This window comes from Schistocerca piceifrons, chromosome 1, assembly GCF_021461385.2.
Source record: "Schistocerca piceifrons isolate TAMUIC-IGC-003096 chromosome 1, iqSchPice1.1, whole genome shotgun sequence".
Classification (NCBI taxonomy): Eukaryota; Metazoa; Arthropoda; class Insecta; order Orthoptera; family Acrididae; genus Schistocerca; species Schistocerca piceifrons.
In genome coordinates, this window is record NC_060138.1 from 930,450,384 (window position 1) to 930,477,657 (window position 27,274).

Consider the following 27,274-nt stretch of genomic DNA (forward strand, 5'->3'; position numbering starts at 1 on the left):
GCCTCACGGTAAAAAAGTCCTGACACTCTAACATCTCTTCCATCTGTGTCCTCTGTTCCCTTAAAATGCTTCACTGTATCATGAAATGCTGTCTTAGCAGCATCTTGTGTTAGCAGCATCTTGTGCCATCTTCTAGCCTACACTTTCCGTGCAGCAATCCTCCATCTCCAGGATTTCTAACATTGGCACCAATATTACCTTTAACAACTTAACTTGTCAGTACCAAAGTCATTCACATGGTCGGGCGCTACCTTACCTACAGACCTCTGATGTGTGTGGATGATACTTTACTGTAAAACATGCTGCATTTAATAGTCACTATTTTCCAGTAGTTCCACTCCACACAACGTACATAGCGATCAGTCAGGCTCCATATTCGCCCTTGTGACTTCCCAGCACCACTTGACACGCAGTCCCACAATCATGCGAATTAAGCCTTAATGTCATTGTATGTGGTGTAACTGTATTACCTTGTACAGCAGATGCCTCACTAGAAATAAACAGCTTCCCCTAGTGGAAATGTTTTCCCACTGAGCTCAACCACACATAATTAAAGGTCGTTTGTGGTACGATGCTGACACAGTATAGCCCAAGGATCATGCTGTAGCCCTCACTTACATAAGACACCACTTCCATACACCTTTTCCATAATTATCGACCCTAATGGCTGTAAATCACTATGTTCTATCGCACACAGTTTATAATGTGTTGGGTTCCACTGCCTCCTACCCGCCAACTCTCCAGGGACTATAGACACATGCCTCCCTGTGTCTGATGAAAACTTACACTCTTACCACCTATTACACCCACTATGGCGCATTCTGCCTACGCATTTACTTTTACTGGGAATGCTTTTTGGTGGATCTGGGGTTCCCTCTTAAGTTAAATCAGTGCTTATTACCACCACCCAGACCACCCCTATCTTTATTATTTTAATAATGTTGCTGGTCTATACTTTGCCAGCTGTTCCCACGAGACCACTGATAATTCGTACCTCCCCTATTATTAAATAGCTGGCAGGACTGCCTCTGTATGTGCCCCATATGTCCAAAATTAAATCATCATATATTTGCCGAATGCTCTTTGATAATCTCTTACCTTGGTTGCAACATCAGTCTTCTCAAATTCAAATTCCAACCTAATTACTGCATGGGGGAGACCTCTAAGAGCAGCAGTGTGCACCCTGAGGATAGCATTTCTGTATGGAGACCTCTTAAGTGCAACAATCTGCACCCTCAGAAAAACATAGAGTGCCCTTTACTTAGTTTCCTGTATTAACACCTTAATTACAACCTGACTAGGTGTTAACTCATATGTGTATACATTAAGCTTTCTAATTATGTCAACAAAATCTTTCATGGCTTTGTTAGGCCTCTTAGAAAAACCATTTAATTGTTCACAGAAAAACCACACACTATTTTGCTTCCTGTAATACTGTACCAGTCCCTGCTGGAGTTGCTCAAAAGTTTTTGTCCAGTGCCTCTGTGCAACATACAAATGACTTTCTCCCCCTGAAAAGTGCAGCCTTGCTATTTGTAACAACGGTTTGTCTGACTAACCCTCTGTCAGCTGATGACATGAGATCCTCTACAAATGATAATTTAGAAGACCTGCCGGAAAAGAGAGCAACGAGGTTCACAACAGCTGGATCTACCCCCAGACTCGTGTGATTTCAACAATCCTAATTCATCCTCCTTCTCTGCTAATTTATTATACACAAATGTATTGCCTGCCTCCAGTTGCACTAATCGATTAACAATGGCATAACCTCCTCTCCAGTGACACCTTGTCTCTCTGATTTTGCCATTGCCTCCCTCTTACTCATATTTACATCTCAGAAATAAGAACCCAAAAATAATATGAACAGCACACTTGTCAGCTACAAGCGTGGTTTGATAAATTTTGGTAAAAAAGCAAGGAAAAAAGTTTGTTACATAAAAACTCACCTTCTTGACATTGTCTCGTTTGAGGAATATACAAGTGGTCCAGTGACCTTCCAGGTTTTCATCCCATCAGAAAAATAGGTTCTGTCAAACTCTGCAGAATACTCATTGACTACAAATATCACTTCCTAATTTGATGAAAATGTCTTACAAGCAAGCCAAAGTTCCAAGTGAGGGAACAGGAACAAGTCACTTGGGGCTAAGTCAGGTGAATATGGTGGATGAGGAACCAATTCAAAGCCCAATTCTTGCAGTTTCACCACTTTTACCACTAATCTGTGGGATGTTGTATTACCATGATGAAAGAGCACTTTTTTTATATGCCAACCTCAGTCTTCTGCAGCCATTGCAAGTTTCAAGCACTCCAACAATGAAGCATAATGGGGTCCTGTTGTGTTCTGCTTTTTCCCAAGTAAGATATGAGGAGAATTCCTTGGGGGAAAAAAATAGTGGCCATCACCTTACCAGCTGCCAAAATGGTCTTTATCTTCTTTGGTGCACTTTCACCAACCTTTGCCCATTGTTTTGACTGCTGTTCTGACTTGATGGCCCCAGGTTTAAACAACAGTCACCCCCAGGGGGTCCACAACTCTTTTTGTGGATACGTGCGTAGCGAGCACCGAGCTAATGTGGCCCGCCTTCCTTTCCGAACTGCATACCTTCCATTTCCGCATCCTTCCCTATCCCCCATCTTTGCCCACCCTCCCCTCACCTCCGGCTCTTTCCTTCCCTTTCTCCCCCTCTGGGAGTATGTTTTGTGCCTACGTCCGGAGACGGACACTCGAAAATGTAACACATTCTTCGCTTTCTCTGCTTGCACGTCTTCATCCTTCCTTTGTCCTTCTCTTTTCCTTACCTCTTCTCTTTACCCTTCTCTCCGCTGCAGCGTTTGAGACCTCTCTCCTTCTTTTCCCTGTCTTTGTTTTTCCCTGTCTTTGTTTTTCCCTTTCTCTTTTTTCCTCCCTGTGCGTGTCTGAAGGCTGACCCACGCATTTTCGTGCGTAGCCGGTGACGGGGTAACGCGTAATTCCCTGCCCCGAGTAGACAGGTAGGACACGTATGTACCCCCTGGTAACGGCCAGGCCCAGGGAGGGGTCCCTCTGTCCGTTTCTTGGGAGGTGTGACCTGAGGTGTGAACAATCACCTAAGGCGGGAGTGCCCTCAGAGAGGGCCCCCACAAGGGAGGAGCGCCCCATCGGAGACGCCGGTAATCATGGGGGATTCTTCCGCAATGGTTTCTTCATCTTCCACTATGTCTGCTCACAAGTGTAAGTTCACTGAGTCACAGCCACAGATAGTTCTTCCATTGTTGCCACAGTTCCTTGTTGTTTCTCGGTCTGACGAAGGTCACGACTTCTCCACGGTCGACTCTTTCATTATTCAGAAAGGTGTCGACGCAATTGCAGGTCCTGTAAAGTCTTGTTCCAGATTACGGAATGGCACCTTGTTGTTAGAAACAGTCAGTGCCCTCCAGGCACAAAAATTGCTGCATACTTCACTGCTCCACACCTTCCCTGCCCAGGTGGAAGCGCACCGCACCGCACTTTAAATTCCTCATGTGGAGTCGTTTATACCTGCTCCCTCGACAGATTGTCCGATGAGGAAATTCAATACTACCTGTCTGACCAGGGCGTAACGGCTGTTCATAGAGTCATGAAAAGGGTTGACACGAACATCGTTCCAACCTGTACTGTCTTCTTGACGTTTGACAGAGTTCAGCTCCCATCAAACATAAAAGCGGGCTATGAGATAATTTCCGTTAGCCCCTACGTCCCAAACCCCTACGTCTCAAACCCTACACGTTGCTATTGGTGTCAGCGGTTCAATCATACCAGCCAGTCCTGTTCCAACCCGGCCAAATGTGTTGTGTGTAGCAAGGATGCCCATGAGGGTGCTTGTCCACCTCCATCCCCTCGTTGCATCAACTGTATGGGTGACCACGCTGCTTCCTCTCGAGATTGCCTCATTTTTAAAGACGAAAAGCTCATTCAGGAAATCAGAGTGAAGGAAAAGGTGTTGACCTTTGCTGCTCGAAAATTATTCGCCAGTCGAAAGCCCACTGTGCCTCAGACAGGAAAATACAGCGCTGTCCTTGCCTCTCCTCGGCCAACAAAGGAGGCGGCCACGCAGTCTTGTGATGCCACCTTTAGTGACACGGTCGTCAGATCGGCCAGCGCAAAGATCACCCGTTCAACCTCCCCACTTCCACCTGCTCACTCTATGGCTCATCCTTCATCGGGTTCTGCTAAATCTCGATCCCAAAAGTCAGACACCCGGACTTCCAAAAAAGATCATACTTGTGAAGATTTTTTACGTTCCCCAACTTCACAACCATCGGTTCCTCCTTCATCTAAACATCATGGTTCCAAGATGGCTAATAAGAAACCAAGTTCCTCTCCTTCTCCGCCATGGTGTGTCTCATCTACAGCACCACTTGGCGGTAACCACCCTCGGCAGTCTTCTGTGTCGCCGAGGCGCACTGCTGGTGGCCGATCAACCGGCCGATCGCTGGTGGCAGGAGCTGCTCCTGAACAACCTATGGATCATGATCTTCTGCCTTCGCCTGAGTGCCATTCCATGCTGTTGGTCACAAGCTCTGAGCAGTCGTTGAGTTGACGGCAACCTTGGTCACATTCTTCCATTTTCTGTACACCCTATGTCCATTATCCATTGGAATATCCACGGCATTCGAGCCAATCGGGATGAATTGACGATCCCCTTACGATCCTACTCGCCGGTCGTCTTCTGTCTTCAGGAAACAAAGCTGCGTCCCCATGACCTCTTTGTCTTCCCCCATTTTCAGTCAGTCCGATTTGATCTCCCCTCTGTTGAAGGCACTCCAGCATATGTAGGACTCATGATTCTTCTCCATGATACTCTCCATTATCACCCAATCCCCTTAAACACTTCCTTCCAAGCAGTGCTGTCAGTCTTTTCCCTTTCTGGATACACCTTCTCTCTTTGTACTGTATACATTCCATCGTTCCCACCAATGGCACGAGCTGATCTCCTTCATCTCCTTCATCTTCTTGGTCAGCTTCCACCCCCCTATTTGCTGGTTGGGGACTTCATGCCCACCACCCACTTTGGGGATCTCCACATCCTTGTCCGCATGGCTCACTATTGATAGATGTCTTCCATCAAGTGGATCTTGTTTGCCTCAACACTGGGGCCCCTACATTTTTGTCTGCCTCCACGACAAATTTCCCTCATTTGGGCCTATCGGTCGGTACTGTTCCGCTAGCTTGGCGATTCGAATGGTTCGCCCTTGCTGATACACACTCGAGTGACCACGTTCCTTGTGTCCTTCGATTGCAGCCACAACTGCCGTATATGCACCCGAGACGCTGGAAGTTGGCCCAAGCCGATTGGACACTTTTTTCGTCTCTAGCGACATTCGATGACCGTCACTTTCCTAGCGTCGACGATGAGGTCACTCATATTACAGACGTTATTCTTACAGCTGCGGAACGTTCAATACCTTGCACCCCCGAATTGCCCCGGCACCCCCCAGTTCATTGGTGGAACGAGGCATGCCGTGACGCAATACGTGAGCAGCGATGTGCTCTTCACGTTTTCAGACACCATCCTACTTTGGCCAACTGTATCCACTATAAGCAGTTCCGTGTGCGGTGCCGTCGCGTCATCCGCGATAGCAAGAAGGCAAGCTAGGACTTCTTTACTAGCTCATTTAACACCTTCACTCCCTCCTCGGAAGTTTGGAGTCGGATTCGACGGTTATCAGGCGCGCCTAGTTTCTCCCCGGTCTCTGGGCTCACTGTTGCGCATGATACATTAGTGGACCCCGTCGCAATTTCTAACTCATTGGGTCAACACTTTGCTGAGATTTTGAGCTCTTCAAATTACCTGCCAGCGTTTCTCCTGAAGAAACGTGCAGCGGAATTGCGACCTCTTGCTTTCTCCTCTCAAAATTGCGAAAGTTACAATACTGTTTTCTCCATGCGGGAACTCCAACATGCACTCTGTTCTTCTCGCTCCTCCGCCCCAAGACCGGATGGTATCCACATCCAAATGTTGCTACATTTATCATACCATAGTCTGCGTTGCCTCCTTCGCCTTTATAATCGAATTTGGACTGACAGTACTTTTTCCAGACGATGGCGGGAAGCTACCGTCGTTCCTGTTCCGAAACCTGGAAAGGACAAACATCTCCCCTCTAGCTATCGCCCCATTTCTCTCACGAGTAGGTATGTAAGGTTTTGGAGTGTATGGTGAATTGCTGTTTAGCTTGGTGGCTGGAGTCCCGCAGTCTTTTAACACCTGCCCAATGAGGTTTCCGAAAGCATCGTTCTGCAGTTGACCATCTCGTTGCTCTCTCCACTTATATCATGAACAATTTTCTCCGGAAACGCTAAACAGTAGCAATATTTTTTGATCTGGAGAGAGTATACGATACCTGTTGGAGGACAGGCATCCTCCGCACACTATTCTCTTGGGGCTTTCTCGGTCGGTTGGCCCTTTTTCTTCGCGAATTTATGGTGGAGCACACATTTGAAGTGCAGGTGAACACTACTCTCTCCCGTACCTTCTCCCAAGAAAACGGAGTACCCCAGGGCTCAGTGCTAAGTGTTGTACTGTTTGCCATTGCCATAAATCCAATTATGGATTGTCTCCTTCCTGATGTCTCGGGCTCCCTCTTTGTGGACGACTTTGCGATCTACTACAGCTCTCAACGGACCAGCCTTCTTGAACGACGTCTTCAAGGCTGTCTCGATCGCCTCCACTCTTGGAGCATCGAAACAGGCTTCCGCTTTTCTCCCAGTAAGACCGTTTGTGTTAATTTTTGGCATCGTACGGAGTTTCTTCCACCTTCTTTACATCAAGGACCTGTCAATCTTCCGTTTCTGGACGTTGCTAAATTCTTTTGTCTTATGTTTGACAGAAAACTGTGCTGGTCCTCCCACGTTTCCTATCTTTCGGCTCGCTGTCTGCGATCCCTCAACACCCTCAGTGTCCAGAATGGTACCTCCTGGGGAGCGGACGGAGTGGTCCTTCTCCGCCTCTATCACGCCTTAGTGCGCTCGAAATTGGACTATGGAAGCATAGTTTACTCCTCTGCTCGGCCGTCTATTCTTCGGCGTCTCGACTCTATCCACCACCGTGGATTACGTTTAGTATCTGGAGTTTTATACACCAGCCTTGTGGAAAGCCTTTATGCTGAGACTGCTGAACCTCCGCTGTCCAATTGGCGAGCAGTCCTTCTAAGTCATTATGCTAGCTATTTGTCTTCCATGCCTGCTAATCTGGCCCATGACCTTTTTTTTTTTTTTTTTCGACACCTCCTTGGATTTAGGGTATGCCAGGCCACCTTTCCTCCCTACTACCACCGGGAGTCCGCTTCCGTCAACTGCTCCATTCTCTTCCCTTCCACTTTCCTAAAACTTTCTTAACAACTTGGTGCACCTTGGCTCCATCCCCGGACCTGCCTGCTCCGTGACCTTTGTCAGTTTCCCAAGGATGGTACCCCTTCACTTGTTTATCGTCGTGCATTTTCTGCTCTATGTGCACAAATGAAGGAAGCCACATTTATTTACACTGATGGCTCAAAAACATCGTTTGGTGTAGGGAGTGCCCATATTGTTGGCGACACCCCAAATTGATTTCGGCTTCCCGACCAGTGTTCGGTTTAGACTGCGGAGCTTTACGCTGTTCTCCAGGCTGTCCAATACATCCGTCGCCATCAGCAGATACAGTATGTTATCTGTTCAGATTCTCTCAGCTCGCTCTTCAGTCTCCAAGCTCTCTACCCTGTCCACCCTCTGGTCCACCGGATTCAGGACTGCCTACGCTTGCTCCACTTGGGGGGCATCTCGTTGGCGTTCCTCTGGATCCCAGGACGCGTTGGTATCTGTGGAAATGAGGCGGCCGATATAGCGGCCAAGGCTGTGGTCTCTCTTCTTCGGCCAGCTATTTGCACTATTCCCTTCGCCGATCTATGGAGTGTTTCATGTCGTCGTGTTGTTCTTTTATGGCATGCACATTGGTCAACACTTCCCCATAATAAATTGCGGGACGTGAAAGCTTTTCCCTGTGCTTGGACCTCTTCCTCCCGAACGCGTCATCGGGAGGAGGTAATTTTAACTAGACTCTGGATAGGGCACTGTCTTTTTAGCCATCGACATCTTTTAAGTGGCGATCCTCCCCCACTCTGTCCCCACTGATCTCAGCTGTGGACGCTAAGACACCTTTTACTTGAGTGCCCCTATTTTACTCCGTTATGCGCCAGTCTACAGGTGTCGTCTGATATATCGTCCATTTTAGCAGATGACACGTGCTCAGCCGATCGCGTTCTCGAGTTTATTAGTGCCAGTGAGATGACGTCAGTCATTTGAAGCTCTTTTGGGGGACAACCAGCCCCTTTCTGTAGTGGTTTTTTGAGCTTTCCATCTGCTTTTAGTTTCTCCAATTTTTTGAGTTTCGTTCCCATTGCTGCTGGTTTCCATTTTCGTTTTTTACCTTTTCCTAAGTCACAGACCGGCCGCTAATGACCATAGCAGTTTTGTGCCTTAAATTAAAAAAAAATAAATAAAAAATTAAAAAAAAGTCACAAATCAATCCAAAAAGTCTTGCACTTAAATATCGCTAGACATTATGTTGAAATGTTGTACCGGATGTGCTTTCAGTTGAGTGTGGACAATCGTGGCTCTCAGCTCATACACAGCTTCTTCATAGCCAATTCTCCATGCAGGTTATTATGCACACTGTTCACTGTCGCAACATCAGCTTTCCTGATATTTCTGAAGAGTGCCAGTGACGTTTGCTGGTGTGAATAGCACAGCAGCAGGCTGGTAGGGCCCAGCAGATACACTGATGATAGGGAAACAAAACTTCATTAGCTTCAGATACAGATCAGATCATTAGCAGTGTGAGGCAGACATGTCGCACTTTGGTGATACAGTCTGTCAAAGGATCACAGGCAGCCGCTTCAATCTTGGCAAGAAGGAACAGTGTCAGCACACTGTGATGTTAACACAAAGCAGAGCAATGCCCGATGGCCTGGCAGTGGGCCACGTCCTTGATGATGATGATGATGATGATGATGATGTCAGCAGCACTCCATTTTATGTTGTGATGGTGTTATGCTGTGGTGGACACTTACATTTCGGTAGCTCAGGCCTGTTGACATCCACAGTGAAGGCAAAGGAAGACTGCTGTGCACGAGAGAGTACCTTCTGCTCTCTGGCAAGACTCGGACGGTGATAAGTGCAGGCAGCAGGTCAGCAGCACTGTTGTACGAAGTCCTACAAGGAGACTCAATGCTGGCGAAAGCTGGCTTGACCCAGTCTCAAACCCACGGCAGCAGCTGGTGATGCCCAGCCATCATGCGATCTGATGTGGCCCTGCTGTCATGGTTGTGCTCCTGGACTCCGAATGCCTCTGCCGCAAAATCTGCTACTTTGCACTAAAACCGTGCACAGAGTCGCGTAGCTCATAACAAGCCTCTTGTCCTAGTGTGATGTTACTGTCCTGCCTGCTCTGGTTGAAACCACTGCATGGTGCAGTTATCTGCTGAGTGCGGCTAGCCTGTCTCCCAATCCATTTGCGTACATGTTGTAATAATCCACATGATGCCACACTACGCTTTCTGCTCAGTAGTAGCTTGACAGAACGTTACACTGTGTCTCCTTACAAATTATTCAAAGTTCTAATTAAACTAAGTAGTGACACTACAGTATTGTAATCGTAAGATAATCCTGCTACATTATTGTGTTTTGTGACAAGCTTAATTTTACATTTTTGATCATACTATACAAAGTAGGTTCTCAATCTTTGTACCTGTAAAGATTTGATTTAATATATGTGAGAATAGCTTCAGGTGTTAAGTTACTTCATTACATGTAACTGCATCTGCAAAAGTCAGATAACAGTTAACTATTTGACTGCTACAGATGAGCTCACAGCATTGTGTGCCGAGTGCAGCTTTGCCATTGCTATACTTCTTGCGTAATTCTACTATCCATGCTGAGAGATGGCATTCTGGCTGCTGTGAAATACCTATCACCTTATTGTAAGAAAACTAGAAGATGAAAATAATTGATTTTTTTCTTATCTTGCAGTCTGGCATCTTTGCTCAGTAAAGGACTGATTTTATCCTAGTCATTCATCATAGTTAACTGTGCTGCTTCAGATTGAGAAAAAGCATTTCACGAAATTTTAAAGTATTTGCATAAACTTTGCACACAGTTGATTACGGCTTATGCATAGCTAAATATGAAATGTATACAAGATATTGAAATTTCTCATCAACAGCAGTGAAAGGTCAGCAGAATGGATCGTGTAAACACACAAATAGTGCTTAAGGAAAACTAAGGGGCCTTCTTTAAAACAAGTCCTCAGCACACGGAGAGCAGCAAAGCGTAACGAGTCCACAGCAGTCAAAGAGTTAATACGAAACATGAAGAGAAAGGGACCCACCGTACTTGCCTGCGGCACAGCTGAAGAGGAATGAAACAATTTTTCCCCCACATTTCATTTATTTTCATTCATAATTGTTGCTGGGCTTGGATCATTAATTCTTCCTTCTTTCCATGCTACTTCCTTATTTTCTCACAGCAGTTTTCCGTTCTTCTGTGGGGATGGGGTGTGAAGCTATTTTTATTGGTGCATATCACTTTGATATTATCCTTGTTACATTTACTTTGTATGCAGTTTGTAACATTTTTTTTTCCTCCACTACACTGCATATTTATGTACCTCTATGTGTAACCTTAAGTGACATTTATGATTTTTTCAATTTTGCAGAGAAAGATGACTTGATAAACTTGCTACTTCAACATGTCAATGGTGCTAATAATGTGCCAAGGTATGCAACAACTGGATTTCATAGTCAAACAGATTTATCTTGGAGAGAGGAGAGGCAAGAGCAACAACAGCGTAGCAATTCTGCAGAAGATTTTGCATCATACACTGATTCTCCTGCTTCTGCCAGTAATGTCATGGCTGATCAACCAGCGAACACATTCCAAAGTAGTACAGCTACAAATTCTTGTTCAGACTTGGACAGTGGTAATGGCAGAATTTCAAATGATAGCAATTTACACAGAAGCAGTAGCATAGATATCAACTCTGAAAATCAGTGGAGTAATACTAATCATGGGTCCATTGATGGAGTGGTCCAGCAGGAAGATACCATACAGAAAGATACCAAGTTTAAGGTAAATATGCACATATGTTATGTATGTTTTGTAATGGGAAATAAGTGTTTGTGTGTATCTCTGTAAAAATATTGTTCAGGTTTTCTATTTTAAAGGGCAACAGTTCTCTCACATTTTTATTTTGTGAGCATAAATCCCATTAGAGGCTTTCCATTTGAAAGTGTACACTAGTTGAGAATAAAATAGATGTTACTGAAGTGACATGGTGGTACTTGAAGTATGATAATTATTCCTACTTTGTAACAACCCTAGTAAAAATACCATCATTATTAATGGTTAACACACTGTAAGAACTTGTTCTGGCTGAATGTAATTGGCCAGTTCTGGAAGAAACAAAATATCTTAATTCTATGGCTAACAAGACCTTATTGATTGTATCAAGCACTTGTCATGTACTCTGGGGCAATTACTAACGGGTCTTACCGTCCCTCTCCTATCTCCCCCCCCCCCCCCCCCCCCTTTTCAACAAAACACACAAGAGGTCAAAACTGCTCTGTAATGGCAACGGATTTGCCACCTTGGGAACACCCTGATTTCCCCATAACTTGTTGGTGGTCACATTTAATAACATGTTATACAGTGGGGGATTTCTCTGTGCATCTAGTATATCAAACTACATAGATAAAATCTAAGAGTCGTGGTATTGCTAACTTTCATGCACCCATAGAGTTGTTGTACTGTGTGTTACTATTTACTGCCTTTTTTATAATGACAATAAGTATCAACTAACAGAAAATCGTGCATCTCTTCTGGGGACCTTAAATTAGTGATTAACTTTTCTGATATGGTTTAATTTGAAATATTTCACCAGGAAGTAAATCAGGATTACAGAACTTTAATGGTAAAGTAAATGTTATTTTCATGGCTTTGTCTTCATTTCTGCCATATAAATTTTTATATTTAAGTGTTCAGAGAGTGTTGCTGTTGGACAAAGTCATGATAGATGTACGAGGGTCTTTCTGAAAGTAATGTCTCCTATTTTTATTCATGGTAACAGCTGGAGGTACATAAATTGCAACAGCACAGCTAAATAGAGCAATATTTCAGCTGCAGACTCATTTTTCCACATAGTTACCACCATTTGTTACGCAGTTTTGCCAACAATGAACAAGAACTTTCATGACACACTTGTAAAAATTGGAATCTGTTGAGACTAACCACTTTCTTAAAGCTTTGACAACAGCATCCACATACTGAAAATGTTCATCTTGTCGCTCATCTTTGACAGATGGAAGTATGAAGACACTAAATTGAGACTGTACAGTGGATGTGGTAAGACAGTCCAGCCAAATTTTACATTGAATTACATGATTACAAAACTTGTGTGGGGCCTGGCATTATCAAGTTGCAGGTGAAAGTTGTTCTTCTTTCAGCCTTACCCTTGAAATTTGGGCTTTCAGTTTGGTCACTGTTGTGTTGTAGTGTGCTGAATTTACAGTTTTTCCGGGCTCCAGGACATCCAAAAGAAACCACACACAGGATATCCCAAAAGACTGTGCACCTCACTTTACCTGCAGACTGCTGTGTCTTGAATTCCTTCTTTGACAGAGAATTTGCGTGTCGCCATTCCATAGACTGTCTTTTGGATTCTGTCTCTTAGTGGAGACACCACATCTTATCTCCAGTGACAATGCTATTCAGAAAATTTTTAGCTTCCTATTGGTCCAGCAGATCCCGACAAATTTCCATTTAGTGAGTTTTTTCTTTTGTAAGCATCCATCTGATAACAAAGATGTCCTAACGTTGTTTCCAAGGCATCACAGCTGACATTCAGCTTTGCACACAATTCTCTGGTCATTATCTGCTGTTCAGCACGGATGATTTGGTCAAGATGGACTTAATTGCGAGGGATGACAGCTGTGCAGGGTCAACCAGGCTGTGGCTTGTTATGCACACCCTTTTCACCACCTTGAAAATGCCGTCCCATTGCCTCACATTGCTCACGTCTATTGTTTTGTTTCCTACACCTTTAGCAAGCATCAGTGAATTTCAGTTGGTGCAGTTTCTTCAGCAGCAAGGAATTAAAGCACCCATTGCTGCTGTATACCCGCATCCATATCAGACTCGATTTTAGGAGACTCCTCAGCTGGTGCCAACTAGTGCAGAATATTGGGACCACCTGCAAGTGAAAGAGGAAGTTCAGTCATTGTCACTACACCAATGACATCTGGCATGAACATCCAAAGTCACCACAAAAAATAGGAGGCAATACTTTGGAATGACCCTCATAAGTGCCTATCTGAGACAGTACTACATCTCTAATAACATAATAGTCAACAAAGCAGTAAACTCAAATCTGTGTTGCTTCTGCATTCCATTGATGTCTGGTAGCCAAACACTCATTTATAACTAGATGTGTGTCTGGAATAACACTGGCAGTCCTTGAGACACACACACACACACACACACACACACACACACACTCTCTCTCTCTCCCCCCCCCCCTCCCCCCTCTCTCTCTCTCTCTCTCTCTCTCTCTCTCTCTCTCTCTCTCTATTTGAAAGCTTCATAATTTGGCTAAACCATTAATCATAGAAAAGGATTTTGAAGCAGTAGCCATTCAGTTATATAGTTTAAAGAAGAAAATAATTGTTGCAGCAATTTACAGATCACCATCTTGGAGATACTGAAGTCTTTCTTAAGAATTTGGAAGAAATGCTCAACATTTTCTCAAGTGAGAACTCTACCATAATTCTTTGTGGTGACTTTAATATTAATCTATTGGTCCAGAGTTCAGTAAAAAAAAGTTTTTAGACATACTAAAAAGCTTCAGCATGTTCACCCACATGTCAGCTCCCACTAGAACAACAGATTCCAGTGAAAGCTTAATAGATAACACCTTCTCAAATGTGGTCACACATGAAGTTGCAGTTACAAATGTGAATATAGGATTATCAGATTATAATGCACTAACCTTTAATCTCACTGCAACTCCCAAGGAGGAGGAAAATAAAAATGAGTACAAACGATTTTTCTCTACTGAAAATTGTAATCAGTTCAAAAATAATTTTAAAAATGCAGTTTGGTCAGAGGTCTTGGCACAAACAAACACAAATTATGCTTACAATACATTTGCTTCCACTTTTATGACATACTTTGAAATGTGTTTCCCAAAAAAGCTTTTGAGTTATAGATCATCTGGATCCAAAGGGACCTGGATTACAGCTGGGCACAAAGTAATAGCAAAAGCAAAATTATTAAGTAATGATAGATTGATAAGGCAGGCTAGTAACAAGTCCAGAATGATGTGGAAAATGGTAAAAAAAGAAACTGGGGGTCAAACTAAAGAACAGGAAATCAATCTTAAAAATAATGAAAATATCCCCATAGAAAAAGATGCAATGGCAAACTATGTAAACAATTATTTTGTAAATATTCCCCTTACTTTAAGTAGTAAATTTAAGCAACAACCAACAGCGACGACTCCAATGGTAAATACAACATGATGGCAATCCCAACAGATGAGCATGAAGTTCTAAAAGTCATTAAATGCTTGAAATCCAAAATGTCCTCTGGGTTAGATGATGTACCTCTATCAATAATTAAGAAAATTGCTCCATGTGTTGTCAAACCTATAGTGCACATAGCAAACTTGTCCCTTAGTGAAGGGATATTTCCGGATAAACTTAAAATCTCTAAAGTGATACCTCTGTACGAAAATGGTGACAGACATAAAATAGAAAATTACTGACCTATATCTCTCCTCCCAGCCTTCTCCAAAATACTTGAGGAATTAATGAAAACCAGGGTCACAAAATATCTAGAAAAACATAAACTAATAAATAAGTCAACATGGTTTTCGAGCAGGGCACAGTACAGAAACAGCCATTTTGGACTACACAACAGAAATAGTAAGAAATTTGGAGTCAAATAAACAGATTGTTGGAATTAATCTAGATTTATCTAAAGCCGTAGATACCGTGAACCATGTAAAAAAAATGGTTTGAATCTTATCTGCAAAACAGGTAACAAGTTGTTGAGCTGAGGTCATCCAACAATCTTCACAATTTTAAACTCATATATGAACCAAAACAAATTGAAATAGGTGTTCCACAGGGCAGCATTCTGGGCCCATTGTTATTTCTAATTTATATCAATGATGTACAGGCTCCAGACAGCTCAGCCAAAATTCTACTCCCCCCAGGGGATCCACAACTCTTTTGTGGATACGTGCGTGGCGAGCACGGGGCCCCGAGCCATTGCAGCCTTCTTTCTCTCCCGGGCTGCATTTCCTTTCCCTTCCCCTCCTTTCCCCTCCATGCCCCTTTCCCCTCGCCCTCTCCTCTCCCTCTATTGGTGTCCTTGCTTATGTTGGCTCCTGGTTCTGTTGGTTTTACACTCCGGCTTCGTTGTGTAATCATCTCCTCCTTTTGGCATTCCTTGGTCCCCCTCTGGGGTTTGACCTCCATTCCAAAATTTCTCTTCCTTAGTGAACCATTTGGGGAAGAGCACCTTACCTAGTGTCTCCAACGTGCGCCCTCCTAGTACATTCCACCTTTTCTTTTACATCATTATCTGATGCTAGGGTGCATAGCCAGCACGGTAGCCAGCTCGTGTGGTGGGGTCGCTATGTACCCTTTTGGTTGAGCCCCCTGAACACACAGGGATCACACTTCTGATACCTGAGCTGTGACCTCCTCATGCATGCCTTGGAGTGGTTGCTCGTCATCCTGGAGCATCGGAACTCCCGGCAATGGCCGCCGTGCCAGACGGCCATTGCTGTGGCTGGGTGGCGCCCGTGAGGAGAGCCCCTGATCGGAGTGGGTGGTATCAGGGCGGACGCTATGCAGATGAAACGCATACGGGTCCAAAACTCTGGCCGCTCTTCTGCGGCTGTCTCTCTGCGTGGTACTGATTCCTCAAGTGCTGCTTCTCTTGCCCCTTCAGCCTTCCCTTCCATGGCTACCCCCTGGGAGGAGGGTCAGGCCCGTCGTCTAGGGGCAAAACCTTTCCCCCGTTATCTAGTTTGCACCAGGACTGATGGAGATACTTTCACCAGTGTCAAACCGTTATTCTTTGTGGAACACATTGAAGACAAGTTCGGCGAAGTGGACTCCCTGAGCAAGATGCGGTCGGGTTCGTTGCTGATAAAAACTGCTTCGGCTGCCCAATCTGCGGCCCTTCGTGCCTGTACCCATCCTGGCACAATTCCCGTGTCCATTACCCCTCACCAGTCTCTAAATATGGTACAAGGTGTGATTTTTCACAGGGACTTCATCCTTCAAACTGATGAGGAACTTCGGGACAATCTCGGACGGCGGGGTGTTCACTTTGTTCGGCGTGTTCAGAAGGGTCCTAAAGATAATCGTATTGATACTGGTGCCTTTATCCTGGCCTTTGAAGGGGATACCCTTCCTGAGAAAGTTAAGATTATGGTCTATCGCTGTGATGTGAAGCCGTACATCCCACCTCCTATGCGGTGTTTTAAGTGCTTGCGTTTTGGCCACATGTCTTCTCGCTGTTCCCAGGACCCTCTCTGTGGTGACTGTGGATGTCCACTCCATGAGGGGAGTCCCTCCTGTATGTGTAAATTGTCATGGTAGTCATTCTCCACGTTCAGCAGATTGCCCAGTCTATAAGAAAGAAAAAAAGATACAGGAGTATAAGTCCCTTGATCGTTTAAGCTACACAGAGGCCCGTAAGAAATATGCACGATTGCACCCTGTGTCCATGACATCTAGTTACGCCTTGGTTACATCTTCATCCCTTCCTCCCCCTTCCTTACCCCCATCCCGGACCCCTCTCCTTCCCCCCTCCCCTGCGGCTCCCACACCTTCTCCTCTGGGCGCTGCTCCCCCTCCCCAGCCGGAAAAGTGTCCCACTCCTTCGGCGTCTGCCGGTCATGGGCGCCTCTCCCGGGATGCCCCTTCCCGGCACCTTCCAGGTCAAAGGTCTGCTGCAGCGCGGCGACCGCGAGAGCCGCGGTCTCTCGGCCCCCAGGTCGCCCGGTCTCTTTCTGTTACTGATCTTGCTGCAGCTGGCTCCTTTATGCCACACAGCCCTCCTCAGTCTCAGCCTGAAAAGAAGAAGAAACATAAGTCCCGGGACAAAGAGCCTCTGGTGTCACCGGAGGTCCCTTCCCCGACTTCACAACCGGATTCTGACCTGTCGTTTATGGATGTCGCCCCCTCCTTGTTGGTGATGGGTGGGGACCCGGCGGTATGACTGGATTTAGCGTGTTCAGCCCTCATTTAAACCATCGTTCTGTGGTTCTCCAATGGAATTGTAATGGCTACTATCGTCACCTTCCGGAATTGAAATCCCTTCTTTCATCCTACTCAGCAGCTTGTGTGGTTCTCCAGGAATCTCATTTTACTGATGCTCACTCACCGACCCTCCGTGGGTTCAGTGTTTTCTGTCGAAATCGGGTCGGACCCTTGCGGGCTTCTGGTGGCGTTTGTACGTTGGTCCGTACAGACATTGCTAGCACGTGGATTCCTCTCCAAACTACATTGGAAGCGGTTGCTGTTAGGGTCCACTTAGACTCTGCAGTCACAGTTTGCATCTTTATCTCCCTCCTGACAGGACTCTTACACCAGCTGCCTTAGCCACCCTTCTTCAGCAACTTCCTCCTCCCTTCCTCCTCCCTTCCTCCTCCTTGGGGATTTTAATGCTCATCATCCTTTGTGGGGCAGTGCCTTTCCATCTAGACGAGGTCTTCTTATAGACCAATTTATTGCAGACCACGACCTGTGCCTTCTTAATGATGGCTCCCCTACTCATTTCAGTGCTGGTCATGGTACCTTTTCTGCCATTGATCTTTCTCTTTCTTCTCCCTCTCTCCTCCCTTCATTACACTGGTTGCCACACGACGACTTTTGTGATAGTGACCATTTCCCGTTGATTATCACGCTCCCTTCCCGCTCCTCGATGGACGGGTTACCTCGTTGGTCTTTCCACCGCGCCGATTGGCCCCTATACACTGCACAGGTAGAGTTTTCTCCCTCTTTGTCGGGTTGTATTGATGACGTCCTACGTGACGTGTCTGACGCGATTGTTCGCGCTGCTAACCTCGCTGTCCCGCACTCATCTGGACAATTTCGTCGTTGGCAAGTCCCGTGGTGGAGTACGGCCATTGCCATTGCCATCCGTGATCGCCGTCGAGCTTTGCAACACTTTAAGAGGCACCCATCCGTAGCCAGCCTTTCTACCTTTAAGCGCCTTCACGCTAAAGCCCGTTATTTAATCAAACAGAGCAAGCGGATATGTTGGGAACGATTCGTTTCTTCCCTTGGTTCCACTGTCCCTCTGTCACAGGTATGGGCTACACTTCGCTCTCTCCAAGGTTGCCATCGGCAGTCCACCCTCCCAGGCCTTCACCTCCCAGATGGCATTTGTACGGACCCATTAGTTCTCGCAGAACATCTTGTGACCCATTTTGCAGTGGCATCAGTGTCGGCCTCCTATCCAGCTGCTTTCCTTCATCAAAAACAGCAGGCTGAAGCTGTCACCTTATGTTTCACCACTTGTGAGTCAGAATCTTACAACGAACCTTTCACTGAATGGGAATTTCTTTCTGCTCTATCTTCTTCTCATGATACGGCCCCTGGCCCAGATTCCATTCATAACCAGCTGCTTCAACATCTCAGTGCTCCACAACGGCACCATCTTCTTCGGGTGTTTAACCGTATCTGGCTCCAGGGTGACTTCCCTTCTCAGTGGAGGGATAGCATTGTGGTTCCTGTCCTTAAGCCTGGTCAGAACCCCCTATCTGTTGACAGCTATCGGCCAATTAGTTTGACCAATGTTGTTTGTAAGTTACTTGAACAGCTGGTAGCCCGTCGGCTCACTTGGGTCCTCGAATTTCGGGATCTATTGTCCCCTTACCAGTGTGGCTTTCGAGAGGGACGATCTCCAATCGATCATTTACTTCGCTTGGAATCCGCAGTTCGGCAGGCTTTTTCCCAGCGCCGCCATTTGGTTGCAGTGTTTTTTGACCTTCGCAAGGCCTATGACACGGCCTGGCGCCATCACATCTTACTAACCCTTCATCAGTGGGGTCTTCGGGGCCCACTCCCGATTTTTATCCGCCAGTTCCTGATCCATCGGTCATTCAGAGTTCGAGTTGGTACTGCTTTTAGTTCTCCACGGACCCAGGAGACGGGCATCCCACAGGGTTCTGTCTTGAGTGTCCTTTTCCTCATTGCTATCGATGGACTTGTGGCCTCTGTCGGTCCCTTGGTCGCCCCTGCCCTGTATGTGGATGATTTCTGCATTTGGGTTAGTTCCTCCTCGATGCCATCTGCAGAACGGCAGCTCCAGGTGGCTATACGGCGTGCCTCTGCATGGACCCTCTCACACTGGTTTCAATTCTCTCCTTTAAAATCGCGGGTGGTCCACTTCTGTCGCCGTACTACGGTCCACCCTGATCCAGAGCTCTATCTCGCTGCACAAAGATTGCCTGTGGTTCCACAGTTTCGTTTCCTGGGTCTTCTTTTCGACAACAAGCTCACTTGGCTGCCCCATATCAGACTCCTGAAGGTAGGATGTTTCCGTAAACTCAATGTCCTTCGCTTCCTTGCCCACTCCTCTTGGGGTGCGGACCGTTCCCTCCTCCTCAGTCTTTATCGTGCTCTAGTTCTGTCACGTTTGGACTATGGTTGTCAAGTTTATGGTTCAGCTGCTCCTTCCACACTGCACATGCTGGATCCAGTCCACCATCGTGGTATCCGTTTGGCCACCGGTGCCTTCCCTACTAGCCCTGTTGATAGTCTCCTGGTTGAAGCTGGGATCCCCCCCCCTTTCTGTTTGGCGGTCCCAGCTTCTGGTGTCTTATGCCCTTACTATCCGTTCTTCTCCCACTCATCCTTCCTATTCTATCCTATTCCCAGACCATGGACGTCGCCCGCCCGACTCCCGCCCTCGGGCGGGTTTACCGGTTAGGCTGCGCCTTGCGTCTCTTAACCGGGATTTTCAGCTTCCTTCTTTGTCCTGTCTTCCTCGCTCCCTCCCCTCCACCCCTCCTTGGTTAGTTCCTCGGCCTCGAATTCGGATGGATCTCCGCCGCGGTCCGAAAGATTCCATCCCCCCGGTGGTGTTCCGTTCCTTTTTCCGCCAAATTTTATGGGAGTTTCGGGATGCTGTTGTTTTTTTACACTGATGGCTCTAAATCTGCTGATCATGTTGGGTATGCCTTCACGTCCTTTGTTGGAACGGAAAATCATCTGCTGCCACCCTCATGTGGGGTGTTTACTGCGGAATTGATGGCAATTTCCCGGGCCCTTACCTTTATTAAACAATCCCAACACATCCGCGTTTTGTTATGTACGGACTCGATGAGTGACCTTCTTGCTATTGACCGGTGTTTTTCGCGCCATCCCTTGGTCTCTGCCGTCCATGACCATCTCGCTGATCTTCACCGTGCTGCTTGTTCCATTGACTTCCTATGGGTCCCGGGCCATGTGGGTATCCCAGGTAATGAGCTCGCTGATCGTTTGGCTGGGGGAGCAGTTACTTACCCCTGTTTTCTGTAACCCCTCCTGCAGCGGATTTACGGCTTCACATCAAATCCCACTTTGCACAGTCATGGGCCAATTCTTGGGAGGCTACTCCACTGTCTAATAAACTTCGTGCAATTAAGGTGAATCCAGGCCCATGGCGTTCTTCCTTTCGCCTCTCCCGCAAGGACTCGACCACACTGTGTCGTCTCCGCATTGGCCATACCAGGCTGACCCATGGTTTCCTTTTGCGTGATGAGCCACACCCGCTATGTGGTTGTGGAGCCTTCCAGTCAGTGGCCCACATTTTGGTTGAATGCCCCCTTCTTTTGGCTCTGCGTGCTAAGTACAGACTCCCCCCACACTTTACTTTTGATGTTGGCTGACGATTCCCGGATGGTCTTTCTGGTTCTAGGTTTCCTCCGGGAGAGTGGTTTTTATTCTCAGTTTTAAAGTTTTTAATCTCCCTCTGGTGTTGGGGCAGGGCGGTGAGTGTTTGGGTGTCTCCCACTGTAGGCAGTGTTCAGAGATTCCCGATTCACCTCCCTGACCGGAATCCTCTTTTCTTCCCCTTTTACTCTGTTTTTACCCCTTCTTTTTAAGGCTTGGTTAGTTTTTCTATTCCCATATGTACTTTCTGCATTATAGCAGTTGTACCTTTTAAGTCACAGGTGGTCTTGCCTATGCTGCTTCAGCATAGTGTTGGGTTCGTTCTCTTGCCAACTTCCCTCATTTGTTTTTACTAATGACAACGTGACTGCCCTTTTACGTTTCCCCTTTTTCCGTTTTATTGTTCTGACTTTTCTGAGATGTCCCGTTAGCAGAATGGAGTCTATTTGAAACAAGGGACTGATGACCTTGCTGTTTGGTCCCTTTAACTTCAAACAACCAACCAAAATTCTACTATTTGCAGATGACACGAGTATCATAATTAGTGATATAAAAGAATCACTGTGTACTACAGCAGAAAAAATGCTCTCATACATACAGTCATGGTTTTGTTCAAATAAGCTGACATTAAATACAAAGAAAACAAACTTTATACAATATGAAAGCAAGTGTCAGGGGGAAAATATGTGCCTTATGCTGGATAGCAAACAAATAGGAAAAGTGTGCACCACAAAGTTTCTGGGTATGTGAATTGACCAAGATTTAAACTGGAATGAACACAGTGTATATCTTACTCAGAAACTTAGCTCAGCATGTTTTGCATTAAGAATAATATCAAAGGTATGTAGGAAGAAATGTATTAGAGCGGTGTACTTTAGTTATTTCCAATCAGTTGCAAGCTATGGCATAAGTTTTTGGGTAAAACCAGGTCAAGACTGACATTTTTACTATGCAAAAAAGAGCTATTCATATCATGACACACAGCCCACCACAAACTCACTGTAGACCCTTATTCAGACAACTAAAGATACTGACAATACCATCGAAATATATATTTAAATACCTGGAAATGATCAGTAAAAATAATTGCAATCTCAAACCAACTCAAGCTACCATTATCACAATACAAGGTATTGTAAAGACTTCCACATTCCCTATGTAGCAAAAACTAGAAGTCAGAAACATGTTAGCCACTTAGGAATAAAGCTTTTAAATGCACTTCCATCTCAAATTAAAGAATTGAAAGGCAAAAATAATTTCAAGCATGAAGTAAAAAATACTTGATGGAAAAATGCTACTACAGTGTAATTGAATACCTGTCTCAGACTGTGGATTGAAACCTGTACTTATTTTTTTTTATTTAAACTAATTTAATTATGTTTTAAACTTCGTAATTATGTTACTTATGAAAAATTTGTTAAATATCCATAATACATTTTGTGTATAAGGCATAGTTCATGATCTGTAATTGTTTATCATGAGCACATACTTCTGCTTTTGTGTAATAAGTTCTTGTACACTACTTACGTACTATGTGTATGTAATTTGTTTTACTGTCCATTTATTATGTGTATGTGTTATGTGTTACTTGTAATCAAATGACAAATCCTTTATCACATGTGTCATCTATTGGATGCTAAATAAATAAATCAGACCAACTGCTGCTCCATGATAAGGAATTCTCTTAAAGTGTTCTTCATTTGCTTTTCTTTTGGAACTCATATGTAAGCACTTGGTTATTGTTGAGTGAAGTCAGTATAGGGTTGCAATCTGACACGCACTGGTTGATGTAATTCTCTTGGTGTATGCATAAGATTTATTGTGTCTGATGACACAAATGCATAAAACAGTAGTAGCTTTGCCAAGACCTAGGAACTTAATGTCAATGTAAATGCCTGTTATATCAGGGTAACTTGCTCCCCTTGATTACTTCGTATGTACAAGTGTGTGCAGTTGATCTTCAAGGTTTGGACTGATTATAATGTGCATCACATCAGGAGGTGGCTCTACACCTGGGGGTAGGGGACAGGGGACGCATTTAGGGCATTGTGGAGGGGATGATGTTTGCTTAGGTGTGATGGCAGAGACGGGTCAGGGACTGTGCGTGTTGCCAAGCCATGTTGTTGCAGAATCTTGAAACCAGTTTTGATCAATCGTTGAGAATAGACCAATTTTGAAAAACCTTACTTTATGTCTTGACGAAGTAGCGTTAACTGATGAATAACTGTACAGCCAATTACCTGCACAGTGGTAGTCCCCTGACCATGCAGAGATCACACTGTTGGTGGCTGAGTTCGCATGACTGATCTGCAGTTGACAGTTGATGGTTGGAGAGACATCATTACAGTTACAGGTTAGTCTGCGTAAACCAGTTATGTTAGCCACTGAGACATCGTGTATATGGATGGTGTTAACCCCTTCAGCATCAGCTAAGGCCTGAAGATGGTGCACTGAAGTGCTGAAACTTGAAGCCATACAATAGGTGACATCATAAGGACGGTTGTAGGTGGTTTCATTTTCTTAAAATAAGAAATGGCCATACTCCCCCTGGCCTCCAGTCACAAGGATGGACGTACAAAACTTTGCTCACCAAAGGTTACGGAGGAGGAAGAGGGGGAGAATTGGGGCAAGGCTCCTTTGGTGCCCCTGGAGGTGCTGATCACCCCACACATTTGGAATCTGAGCTGATGTTTGTGGATGTGGTTGCATCCCCATTGGTGACACACAGTGAACTGCAGCGTGTCCAGTCCTCCTGTCCCTTTCACACCTGACCTGGCCACCATTCATACAACCATTCAGTGGAATTGTAATGCATACTACTTTAACCTGCCAGAGCTACATCATCGTATTTGCTTTTCTTCTGTAGTTTGCATTGCTCTCCTAGAAATGCACTTCATTGATGACTGTTCTCCAATGCTCTGTCATTGCACATTCTGTCGGAACCATGCTGGTCCTGAAAGAGCATCTGAAGATGTCTGTACCTGGAGTTTGTACAGATGTGTCAGTGAATAGACCCTCCTTTGCAACTAGTTCGAGGCAATAGCAGTGCAGGTGCAAAAGACTTAAGCTATTACCATTTGCAGTCTTTCCCTACTTCCAGGCAGGTCAGTTCCTTATGTTGAACTGACCACATTAATCAAACTATTACCCCCGCTCCTTGCCCACCCTTTTCTCCTACTTGGAGTCTTCAGCACACACCACCCCTTGTGGGGGAGTAGCACTTCAGACCGTGGTCTGTTTCTCCTCAATGATGGTTCTCCTACACATTTCAGTGCCATCCATGGCACTTTTTCAGCTATTTATCTAATGGTCTCTTCACCCAATCTTGCGGCTTCTGTACATTGCTCACTACATGATGACATTTGTGACAGTGACCACTTCTTGGTGATACTTTAGTTTCCTTGCCATCACCAGACTGACTGACTGCCATGTTCGGCACTTCAGAGGCATCTGGCCTTCGTATGCCTCTGGTGTTACATTCGATGCCTGTGTTGTGCAAAGCATCTCCGTTCCGATCATCCACACTGCCGTAACTTCTATTCCCCTTTCTACAGTTCTCAACCCAGCCCCCCCCCCCCCCCTCCTCCTCCCCTCACCCCCATCCATCGGCTGGTGCCATGATAGACCAAAGACATTGCAATAGCTATTCAGGATCACCGCTGAGCCCTACAATGATTGAAAAGACATCCATCGCAGATCAGCTTTATAACTTTCAAGTTACTTCATACTGAGGCTTGCTATCTAATCAGATGCAGTAAGGAGGAGTGCTGAAACTGCTCTCTCTCTTCTCCCTGGGAACATGTGCCTCTTTATCTAAGGTGTTAGCTCCTTGCTAATACCTCTCCTAACTCCTCAGCTCCTTGGTTTTATGGGCCATCAATGATCAACAGCTATGCCAGGTCTTGTCCTACAGGGTGGTCTGTGTACTGATTCATCCATTCTTGCAGAACACCTTGCAACCCACTTTGCGGTAGCTTTGGCTTCATCTCCCTATCTAGGTACCTACTGCAGAAGTGACAAGTTGAAGACATCTTATTATGTTTCATTCTCCACCAATCTGAATCCTGTAATGAACTGGGAACTATGTGATACTCTTGGCTTGTTCCAAGACACAGCCCCAAGCCCTGATTCAATTCAGTCAGATGGTCCAACACTTGAATGTTCCCCAAATGCAACATCTACTCATGGTCTTTAACTGTATTTAGCTCCAAGGTGCCTTCCTCTCATGATGACGAGATGACAGAGTTGTCTCAGTCCTGAAGCCAGGCAAGAACACAGCACCTCTTGACTGTTACTGGCTGATTAGACTGACTGACATACTCAGTAAGCTACTTGAGAGGATGGTTGCCCACAGATTATGCTGAGTTCTCGAAATGTGGAGCCTTTTGTCCCCCTATCTTTGTGGGAGTTTCTGTGAGGAAACTGCTAAGGTTGGGAGCTGTAGTCTAACAGGATTTTTCTAAACACCAATACCTTATCAATGTCTTTTTTGACCTGCACGACACTGCTTGGCATCATCACATTTAACTTTCATCCGTGACTGGAACTTTCGAGGCCAACTAACAATTTTTATTCAAAAACTTTTGTCCATCGGTTGATCCAGGTTAGAGTTGGCAGTTCACTCAACTCCTCACGGGTCCAAGATAAGAGCATCTCACAAAGCTCTGTGTTGAGTGTCACACTCTTCCTTTTACTATCAGTGGGCTAGTGACATGTGTTGGGCCACTGGTCATCAATGTGCTGTATATTGATGGTTTTTGCATTTGGTACAGCTCCCAGTTGGTAGCCTCTACTGCATGCTAGCTCTGAGGTGCCATCCAGTAGCCCTCGGCATGAGCTCTTTCCTGTGCTTCCCAGTTGTCTCCTACGAAAATGAAAGTCAATAACTTCTGCCATCATATCATGGTCCATCGTGACCTGGAACTTTACCAAAAGTTGATTGGCTGCCCAGATTCATCACCTGAAGATAGCTGCATGTGGAAGTTTAAAGCTCTCTGCTTTCTTGCCCACACGTCTTGGGGTTTGGTTCATGCTAACCTTATCAGTGTTTACTTGGCCCTGGTTTCGTCCCATCTGGTCTAGGATTGCCAGGTTTGTGGCTCGGTGTCTCCTTCAACTTTGAAACTGTTTGATCCAGTCCACCATTGGATGATGATCTTGGTCACGGGTACTTTTCAGACACACATAGTGTGTTTACAGCAGAGCTGAGAGCTATTATCAGAGCCCTCCATTCTATTAAACGGACCTCAATTTACCATCTTTTAATATGTTTTGACTCAATGTGCAGTCTCCCGCATTATTGACCAATGCTATTGTTGCCACCCTTCGGTCTCCATTATTTATGACCTTCTCACTGATCTCCGTCGTGTTGTCTGGCCAGTTGTCTTTCTCAGAGTCCTAAGTCCTGTTGGTATCCCAGGAAATGAACTGGCCCATCATTTGACTAGAGGAGCACTTACTTGCCAATACCAGGTGCTAATTTGCATGTGCACATGAGATTCTGCTTGCTTGGAAATGCAGTGACGTCTGGTGGACTACTGTCCCATCTAACAAACTCTGCAAAAGTGAGGAGACTACTGAGTGTGGTACTCTTCCTCCTGCTTCTCCCAGCAGGACTCCACACTCCTTTGTCGACTTCACATTGGTCATATCAGGTTAACCCTTAGTTTTACTGTATGTAATGAGCCTTCCAGACGGTAGCTCGTATCTTGGTGGAATCCTCCTTCCTCCCTCCCCCTCCTCGCCCCATTTCCGTTTCCTTGGTAGTGCAGATTCAGTTTGCCTTCTTTCTGCTGCATCCAGTTTTCTGTTGTAGGTGTTGCAGTCTGTTGAATAGTGGGTGCGGTTGACTGTTACGGATGAGGGGTGGGACAATTGTAGGGGGAACATTTACTGATGCGTGCAGAGCCCCGGCATACCCGTCTGGTGACTTCCCTATTTCCTTTCTCGCTTTGCCAGTATCGCATGTCTTTTGCTGTAGTATTATTTGAACAGTGAGAAGATAATCCATCAGCAGAATTTAGAACATATCTCAGAAAACTGATGTCATGACCTTTCTGGCCAGTTGCATAGCATTTAGTTTCTTCGTGGTGGTGAATCAATATGTTTCCACTGCTTTGACTGTTGTTTCGTCACTGAGGTATAGTAGTGGACTCAAGTTTCATCTGTTGTCATAAACCAGTGCAAAAAAATCCTTTTGGTTGTTCCGAAAATGGGTCCGATATTTTTTTGACATTTCCATTCTGATGTGTTGCTGGTTGAATTGCGGCACCCATCTAGCAGATAATTTTCACGTACAAAATTCCACTGTTAAAATGTGATATGCCTG

At 45.4% G+C, this 27,274-nt stretch overlaps 1 protein-coding gene across 5 annotated transcripts in view; it reads left to right on the forward strand.

The window, feature by feature from the left end:
• LOC124789890 (E3 ubiquitin-protein ligase RNF34) overlaps positions 1–27,274 on the forward strand; it is a 93,861-nt gene that overhangs the window by 59,544 nt on the left and 7,043 nt on the right. For all 5 annotated transcript variants that reach the window (XM_047257765.1, XM_047257928.1, XM_047257845.1 and 2 more), the window contains one exon: positions 10,707–11,119. In XM_047257765.1, the coding sequence (XP_047113721.1) occupies positions 10,707–11,119 (413 nt within the window). The remainder of the gene's footprint in view (positions 1–10,706; positions 11,120–27,274) is intronic.